The sequence below is a fragment of the Rhipicephalus sanguineus genome, chromosome 4 (genome assembly GCF_013339695.2).
Source record: "Rhipicephalus sanguineus isolate Rsan-2018 chromosome 4, BIME_Rsan_1.4, whole genome shotgun sequence".
Lineage (NCBI taxonomy): Eukaryota > Metazoa > Arthropoda > Arachnida > Ixodida > Ixodidae > Rhipicephalus > Rhipicephalus sanguineus.
Genome location: NC_051179.1, coordinates 114,856,271 through 114,866,070, shown reverse-complemented (window position 1 = coordinate 114,866,070; position 9,800 = coordinate 114,856,271). Strand labels below are relative to the sequence as shown.

The 9,800-nt window shown below is 46.8% G+C and overlaps 1 protein-coding gene across 1 annotated transcript; it reads right to left on the bottom strand.

The window, feature by feature from the left end:
* Positions 1-1,288: 1,288 nt before the first annotated feature.
* On the bottom strand, positions 1,289-4,352 carry LOC119391527 (E3 ubiquitin-protein ligase MARCHF9). The gene is made up of 2 exons (XM_037659205.1): positions 4,101-4,352; positions 1,289-1,543 (listed from the first exon to the last, which is right to left on the bottom strand). The coding sequence occupies exons 1-2, from the start codon at positions 4,350-4,352 to the stop codon at positions 1,289-1,291; spliced, it is 507 nt and encodes a 168-aa protein (XP_037515133.1).
* Positions 4,353-9,800: the final 5,448 nt, after the last annotated feature.

Here is a 9,800-nt window from a genome sequence, read left to right as displayed (position 1 = left end):
GTAGTACAAGCTACGTGCAACTGCTGTGCTGAAATGCCTGGAGTGCGAGCTCACGCGCTCCAGTCTGGCCGTGCTACATGACTCCTTGTGCCTAGCTGCATATGCACTGTGTCATATTGATAATATTAATTACTGGGGTTTTAATTAAGTCCCAAAACTACGATATGATTATGAGAGACGCCGTAGTGAAGGGCTCCGGAAATTTCGACCTCCTGTGATTCTTTAACGTGCACCTAAATCTAAGTACACGGGCCTCTAGCATTTGGCCTCCGTCGAAATGCGGCCACCACGACCGCGATTCAACTCCGCAACCTTTGGGTTAGCAGTCGAACACCATAACCACTAGACCACAGTGGCGGATATCTATGTCAGCTTGGTCTACATTGAGCAGCCGAGAGCTAAACCGCGGCGACACGAGTTCGTGTGACTTTGTAGGCAACGGTGCGCATTGGTGAGCACTGTCGTAGCCGGCTCACTGCGAGCGTAGAGTACAACACAGGCGCGCTTTGTTTCACAGAGCATGTAGTACGCCCGAGAAAGCGAAATTTATATAGAGGTCATCCATCGAATATGGAACACTTATTGGCCTTTCTGATATATCACACATGTGTACATTTGAATTATTCAGCCAAAGTTAGCAACAATACTAAGAAAGCTCTTGCGCAAACAATATCTCGCTGTTTCATTGGATACTCATTTTCCCTTCCGCATTCAGTGCAATATTATTCGGCCAATAGGCTCTGTGGAACCTCGCGCGCAGTTTACAGCGTCTTATTGTGTTTAAAAAAGTACTTTAGGGTCCCACTATCACTGAATCAGGAATTGCAAAGCCCACATGAATTCAGTGCCATGCTAAATTTTATACGACCAATTTGTAAAACGGCTACTCACTAGGTTTCCGCATTACAAACGAGCAAGCGGGGCGCGTAGATCCTGCGGTAGCCATTGCGTATGCAAAGTGCAAAACGGCCAAGCGCGCAAAAGGAATGGTACATCTGGATACTAATCGTGGCAAGTGAGAGCGTCCACATTTGCAATGAAGCTCTTCTTCTGGAACATTGCGAGGGGAAAAATACAAGTGGTCCTAACTCCTACAATATTCAACACACTAGGGAAAATATCAACAAAATACTGCTTGGACGGTGTCTCACAGCTTACAGTGCATAGTTAAAGTGTGCAATCGGGCCAACGAGGTGGTATTTGCCAACAGCAAAGTTGAACTTGTAGTAGACAGCATGCATGCACAACGCATTCTCTAAAATATTGGGCGCCGTAATATAGTGTACTTCTAGCTCTTTTGAGAAAGGCAGTGAAATGCGCACCATGCCCGTATTCCTTCAACAGTCAACCAGAAGAGGGACTGGAAGAGGAGCACCAGGACGGTAACGGTGTAGGCAAACCATCCCTGGGAGCCAAGAATTTTAACCGCGTAGGTCCAGGCCAAGCCGAGCACGAGGATGTCGCCGATGCACGACAGCAGGTTGACGGCCATGCGCATCACGTCCATGCGGTGCTCAGGAACTCGGAAGAATTTCCACAGTGGCTGTGAAAGAAACAGATACGGTTGATGTAACGCACCATCAAGACATGTCGTCTGCTGGCGAGTCATAGTAAAGTTGATTACAAGTCAGGCTTATCCTAATCGTATTCCAGTAAAAGAAAACACGAAGTCAACACAGTAATGGAAATGACATGAATGTTTCAGGGTAAACGGAAACTCCAGAACGCCTTAGCAGCCTTCGTGTTTTCCGTACGAAGCGACACTATCGGACTTAAAATCGCTGTGGATTTTAGCTTGATTTAAGTTCATATATTGCTGGATCGGAAGCGACGAGAAGTTGTCAAACAAGTTTACTCTTCGCCTTCTGCACCTCTGCGGGTCGGGGGGAGAGAAAAAGAAAGAAAGAAAGAAAGAAAAGAAAGAAAGAAATCACAGCATATCCACGGAGTGAATGATGATGAGTGGGCGAAGCTGCGGAGGTTCATCGGTAAACCGTGAATCTTCCGTGAATTCTGCCCAGTACATCATCACCGACGTGAGATCGGGCGCGTTTATACTAAAGGTTCGATGAGTTATGACGACTTGCAGCTCACTTCAATTTTACATGTACGCTGTGAATTTTCATTGTTTAGAAAACCATTGCTTTAGAAACCATCTGGCGTCTTTCGTTAAGCAGCTGGCGTCTTTTCGTTTTGCTTTTACGAAACATCTGGCGTCTTTCGTTGGTTTATTTCATCAATCAACGGCGTTTTGAACAAAATTTTTATTGTTTAATCACGTACAGGAGAAATCTCACCAGGCACTACCTTGGAGGTAAACAATGGCTGCTAATGGGAATGAGAGACAGAAGAAGTCGGCTTTTAGCTAACACTTACACTTCTACTTCTACTAACGTTTCCTACTGGAACATGCCAATGGCTGCTAATGGGGAATGAGAGACAGAAGAATTCGTCTTTTAGTTAACGCGCACGCTGCGAATTTTTATTGTTCAACAACGCACAGAAGAAATCTCCCACCGGCACCACCTTGGAGGTCAAAGCGTAAGACTGGTTACGCACTACGACTACTACTACGAGGGACGAACGGGTGCCGCCTTAAGGAGCTTCGCCCCTAAAAGGTGCGCAAGAAAGCGCTGTTAAGCAAAGCAGTTGCTTCTATGAAGGAGACAAGTTCCCATGTCGAAAGGTTTGCTCCGGAACCATACCTTGTTGGATCATATATCATCGCTTCGAGCCTCCGTCTGCCGCTGAATTTACCTGCCTTGCTTGGGTGTGAAGTCTTCATAGAGTATATTTTGGTCGTTTCTCTACTACATAGTACGTGGGTGATTCCACGAGAGATCGAACATGCACGTCCGCTCAGTATTTTTGTTTTGTGTCTTTGTCTTTCAATCTTGTGTGGATATATTCAACGTGCAAAGAAACAAAAAGTTTATTTTTCCAGAAACGCTCCCAGCACTGCTATATATATATATATTTCGAGGTGGCGGCGCGGGCGTCCCGTTAATGCTTACCTCAATATTTTCCAACTTCGTGGCCGAATTTAACGCGAACTATAAAACTTAATATTAATATCTGGGGTTTAACGTCTCGAAACCACGACATGGTTATGAGAGACGCCTTAGTGGAGGGCTCCGGAAATTTCGACCACCTGGGGTTCTTTAACGTGCATCTAAGTCTAAGTACACGGGCCTCAGACATTTTCGCCTCCAACGAAAATGCAGCCGCCGCGACCGGGATTCGATCCCGCGACCTTCGGGTCAGCAGTCGAGTGCCATAACCACTTGATTTCCGTGGCGGGGGAACTATAAAAGTTATGTCGGAAATGTTTTTCTGGTGGCTTTATTACGCATCTCTGTGCAATACATCCATGCTTGTCTTATGCGGTCTAGAGAACGAAAAAGATGTACAAAAAATGCCAAACGCGGCCCAAATAAAAATAATTTTCCTAAATCTGATGCGCCTTGGCGCGTTTCCTATTTCACGCAGAAACTTCAAAAGAGTGTTGACCATAGAACAAAGCCTTTGTAAATTTTCTCGAAAGATTGTTTTCTTACAGGCAACGTAAAACAAGAAAAAGGGTGTGAAGAAACGAGTTTTTTCAAGAAAGCTGGTTTTAAAAAAAAATGTGATAGACAGAACTCCGGTCCTAATTATAACGAATTTTTTTTTTTTATTGAGGACTGCTTATGTCAGTCAAAACGCAGTTTCAATATTGCGTGCCCTAATTTGCCTTGTTCAAAAAATATATGACGCGCTAAAGTGACCTATGTTGATTGTCCGGGCTTCGGTGCCCATGCTGGTTGTTAATCAGCTTGCATTTTGCGTAAATCTACATTTTTAACCACTTTGCTGCAGCAGAACTTCGCTCTTGTGGCCTGTCTTCAACCATAATGTATTCTCAGATTTTATTTGTGTCTAGCGTATGCGGGGTTGGGCTTCTGTCGTCCTCGAAAGGGCCAACGCGTACACTTTCCAGCCTGTCTGAACTTGCCCCTGCATTGTTCGCTACTCAGGAGCGTGCAAGGCGGCGCGAGCACATGTTTTCAATACATGTTTTAGATCACATGTCGAGCAAGCCAGCCAGTGGCTGCACTCACGGCAGGCGTCTTGCGGATGTTTAACCGTGCAAGGCATACGTTGCACTGGTCCGTGTGGCGCTGTCGTAGCCAGCGTTCTAGGCAGGATTTGTGAGTGCGGCCGATGGATCCCTTGCACGAGCACGGAGCCACAAGCTGCCCGCGCTCTTCGTTCGCGCCTTGGAAACAAATGCGGCACACCCGGTGCGTGCCCTCTGGGCCCGCACTGCTTTCAGATTCGGCAGCATTGACGTCGTTGTTCTCGCTGGCCATTGGTCGGAGCGTGCGAGTGACTGCGTTTAGTAATTAAAAAAAATAACTCCGCCGTATTCGTGAGCAAAATATCGGTACTTCGCTTGACGAACGTCACCCAGTAGCATCGACACAAAATAGGCGAAAGAAGATGCAAGTCCATATTTATACTCCGACTTCCCGTTCGTCCCCTGCCTATGGCGCTACAGAGTTACACCACAAAAACAATCGCGCGCCAAATTTCACCAAGGCGAAATGTTTTCGCGTGAGAAGCATTTGATACATTCCAATAGAAGCAAAGTGATGCCAAAGTATTTTTGCATAGCATTGTCATCTTGACGTTTAACCAAAGTGATGCCAAAGTATTTTTGCATAGCATTGTCATCTTAACGTTTAACCAACGTTACGTAGCGCTAGTGGACAGTTAGCCAACATTAGACAGAGCGAGCCAACAATAACCCGTAGTTTCACAAAATAAGCTAGGACGAGACAACACTAGGCCGCTCATAGCCACTGTTACCCAATGCTGATACTATGCGATCAATTGTGATGCATGCCATGGCAGGAAATTTTTGTCCCATCATTTACGTGATGTTATGCATGTCTTATTGTCCCAACTAAAATGCAATCGCAAGGGCTTGTCATCTTTTGTGCAACTGATCCCATAACACATACATGTCTCGTAGTTTACGACATCGCATTACGATCATCTTTGCCATGCCTAAGCGTCAGACTATGCACATTCTGATAAATGTCATTTTCCTGAAACGACCACAACGGTTAGACGACGTAGGGGTCGCGTACTTTACGCCATTTATGCCATCAGGTAGATGACATGCATGCCATGTTGTGAATGCTATGACATGTCATTAAATGTTGTCATACCTGCACATCATGTCATTCACGTATTGGCAGATACGCCGTTACTGAAACAGGTAATGAAAGGACCGCGATGCCATAACGACTTACATACATACATACATACATGCATACATACATACATACATACATACATACATACATACATACATACATACATACATACATACATACATACATACATACATACATACATACATACATACTGTCAATATAATAACTGTTGCGGTTTTACTTCCCAAAACCACGATGCGATCATGAGGGACGCCGTAGTGGAGGGCTCCTGAAATTTCGACCACCTGGTGTTCTTTGACGTGCGCCTAAATCGAAGTACACGGGCATCTAGCATTTTCGCTTCCATATAAAATGCAAGCCGCCGAGCCTGGGATTAGATCCCGCGAACTTAGGGTCAGCAGTCGAGCACCGTAACCACTAGACCAGAGTGGCGGGTGCATCTGCATCGTTAGCAACGGCTATCGCAATTACCAGGTTAATTACACCAGCAGCAGACCAGGTACTTCTGCAGCAAGCTGCATTAAACATTGCCTGACATATCCTGACTGATCTTAAATTGATGACAAATGCATATTTCGTGACACCACCGAAGCTTATGCCACACTTCAGCCACTTTTCTGGACCCACATTCTTTTTTATTGGTGATGTGCTGCACCACCTATTTCGAGCATGTAACGCCTCGTTATGTGCTATGCTTGTAATAGCAAGTGACGACACATTCTCAGCTCTGCTCATTTTAGAAGCCGGGTCACCATACATATTTCTCATAGTCGAAACTTGGAAGAACAAGGAACGAAACATATAAATTAATCTGCTTTGCTCCCTGCTTATCTGTGTATGTCGTTTTTTTGTTTTATTCAGTGCATCCTAACATGTCGAATAATATTACTTCTCCAAAGTCTAAGCACACATGATAACAAGAGGCCGCATTTTAGGAATATAAAAAGCTCGTTTTATGTGCTAAAAATAAGCAGGAAACAACGTTTAAGGCCTCCGATATCGTAAATATAGGCACAATAAATTTTCACATAAGTGCAAATCATTTCAAGGGAAGACGTGCGCGACCTGTATCTGCGACAGGAAAACAAAAATGCTATTGCTAAGGTGGCACAAAGGCGCCAACAGTCGAACATAGCCGTGCAATTGCGCTTTGTCCCGCACGGTTCGCAGAACACGGTCACCCACAACAATGCTCGAGTATTCGCCCACCGAGCGGTGGGCACGGCCTCCGATTCGGAGAAGCCGAATCGGGAACCGTTGACCTCATGTAACGACAACACCTCCTACTACCGTATCTTGAGACAAACGAGCCCACGACACCACCTCAAGCTGACCAAGCGGCAGGAGATCCCCTGGCGCCGACTACAGACGCATTCCTTCCCCTCCCAGTATGTTTACTCACGTATGTACCCTGACCTCATCGGTCCCCATTGATCATTATGCGGGGACATAGCCACCATCTCCCATATTATCTGGCACTGCAGGGAAGACGCTCCCCTACCTAATCTTGTGGTCGCTCCCTTGCAGGTGACGTGGGAAAAAATACTCTCTTAAAAACCGCGGGTCCAGCTTCGCGCCATAAACAGAGCCGGCGAGGTGGCTGACAGGCATGGTCTGGCAGAATAACTCCCCTTTTGCATAGCATTGTCATCTTAACGTTTAACCAACGTTACGTAGCGCTAGTGGACAGTTAGCCAATAACCGTTTTTTTTTTATTGCGATAGCAATTATATGCACACTCTCGGCTGGTTTTTGCCGTCGCCGTCATGTCTCGTGTAAAGTCCAAATTGAGAACGTCCCCCTGCGCATCGTATGTTTTACCGCGGGTAGAAAGCGCGCGAGCGGGGGCGACGAACGCGGCTGAAGCAGAGATGAAACGAGCCGGCCCATCTCCGTCGCTCGGAGAGCGCATGTGATAACATTACCGCGCTCGGGAGACCTGCCGTCGAATCAGAGAGGAAACGCCCCGCCCGTCTTGCACGTGAAAAAACGCGAGGGTGGCGGGGGGGGGGGGGGGTTCGCTCGAGCAGCCACTTTGAACTTTGATTCTAAGATCTCGGCAATAGAGGTGTGCGAATAGTGAAGTTTCATCTCGAATCGAATAGCGCCGAATAGTGGCCAAAAATATCGAATTGTATATTTTCACGAAATGTGCACCGCCAGTTGCAGCAAGACAAAGGAAAAATCAGGGACGCTACGGCATGCTGACAGCATCATTACGCACTTGTTCGGGAGTGGCTTTTGTTTCTGCTTTTATGGGCACGGAAGCATATTCATAGAAGAGCCGCCATTCCAGTCAGCAGCGCCACTCCTAACCTGCTAACAGAGGGGGGTACGGTACCTAGTTTTCTTTCCCTGTCGTCGCGCAATACGGCTCATCTGACAACTGTAATGTTGTGCTTCGTCGTCATGTGTGCTCCGGGCCCAAAACTCTTCGGGCGCCCGTTCACAGCAGCGTTATAACTGCGCGCCGGAGCGATGGGAGTTTCTGAACTAGTGGTGCGGTGCGGCAGTGGCGACTGCCCATCGTTAACAAATTTTTACATGCAAAGCCAATCACCAAGTGTTTCGCAGGCCAAAACCAGGTCGTTTTACGGCGCTTTCGGGCATATGTGACCTAACTGCGAAAGACGTCCGTGCCTTCGTTTGGGGAGCGATGTTGTGAAGGACTTGACAGTTTTCTCATGTGTTTTTCTACGTGTGGGAATGACACAACCTTCTTTGAGATTAGCATGCGCTCGCTTTTGAACCAGGATGTCGGTGAAAGTTTAACGAACTGCAACGTTAGCGTTAGTTTTAGCCACCCCACCCTAACCAAGCTGTACCATTGGCCTTTGTGGTGTTTTAGATATTCGCCCTGTCGAATTATTCGAAACTTCGAATACTAGCTATTCGAAAGTCGGATCGAATTATTGGCTTAGGAACTATTCGATTCAAAACTCGAATATTCGCACACCCCTACTCGGCAGCCACCAGAGCGGACGGCTCGCATACCCTTCTACGTGCTGCGCTCTCAACGCAAAGAGACTGTGCAGACAGAGCATCTCTGCCTGGAGTGGCCGTATTCGCTTACACCAGCGGTTTGTAGAGTTACGTGTGATCGGATCCAAAAGTGTTGGCTGCCAGCGTCGCTTCGTATTACGTTACAATTTCTTGCTATCGCATTCATTGCTTAGCCCTTGCGGTAAAACTGTGATTTTTGTTTCTTTTTCGTCTTCTTCCCGTGTCCTGCACGGTGAGTGAACTGTCCACTGTCGAATGAACAGACCCCTGGTTGTCCTTTCTGCATGACTCAGAAGGTCAGAGCAGGAGCAGATAGCCAGATCGCTAAAATACCAGAAGGGAGGAATTTCTCCTATTGGCCGGGTCGAATCGCGTAGAGCCCATTTCTCCCCTGGCAGTGATCCACTGCTTGGAGGAAAGGTGGGAAAATTCAGCCCCCCCCCCCCTCTTCCGGAAATTTTTCAGTATATACACAAGCACAAAGACACGCACAAACTTACATAAAGTGTGGTTGAAGCCTCATAGAAAAAGATTTCTTGCTACACTGCTGCAGTGAACACCTTTAAACTGAATTACAAACAAAACAAAGCCGCCTGCAGATCACATTTTCTTTCTTTTCTTGCTGTTCACTCTTCTTTCAGATGACGGCTCTCCGCGGTTTCGCATTCGCCAACCGCTCGCGCCATGTCCCAATTCACTGCTGCTAGCGGCTGTTTCCGGGAGTTGGTTCAGCTAGCTAGAGTACTAGGTTGAACAACATAGGTCGGAACAGTCAATGTTGCGCGGTAACACGAATAACTGTCTCAAACTGCACCCGGGAGCGAAACTTGAGGCTAAATAGTGTCCATATAGGCGCCAATTTCGAAAATAGGCATTGATAAGCATTTGTAAGCGTTTAGGCACACGCGCCAAAAATAGGCATTTATAGGCACTATAAAACACTATAAAAGCACTTCTTAACCTATTGGAAAACCCAGTGTCACTGTCCCAGTGCCATACATGATTATTGGACCAGTGTGGCGCTGGGTACTGGGACGCTGGACGCTGGTGTGCAGCGCGGCACGCTGGACGCTGGGACGCTGCACACTGGGACACCCGTTACGGGCCGAAATCGGGCTTTTGAATTGTTTTTAAAAACTCTGGTCATGCCCAGATCGTAATTAGGGCTGAAACACGAGCGCTGGGACAAAAAAAAAACGCGTAAAAAAAGAGCGAGCGGGAATCGAACCCACCACCTCACGCACCGTGCATCCTGAGTCGGACACGTTACCGCTACGCCACAGCTGAAAGACGTCAGTCAACCTTTTATTTCTTCGTGTTGTAACTACTTCCGGTAGCCAGTATTTTCGTTTCCTCGTTCAGAAACGCAGATTTCAGTCTCTTTGTGCTCGCGAGAACCTAACAGAAGATAGTTAATTTGTTTGTTATGTGCTGTCTAGCATCACAACGTCTATCTGGCTGGTTTTGCCGCAAAAAATGCTAGCGTAACCGCAGATGTGTTGCGGCGATCGCACTGACTCGCTAAGCAGTTAGTCATACCTATGTAGAAAACAATGTTTATCTGAACTGCAC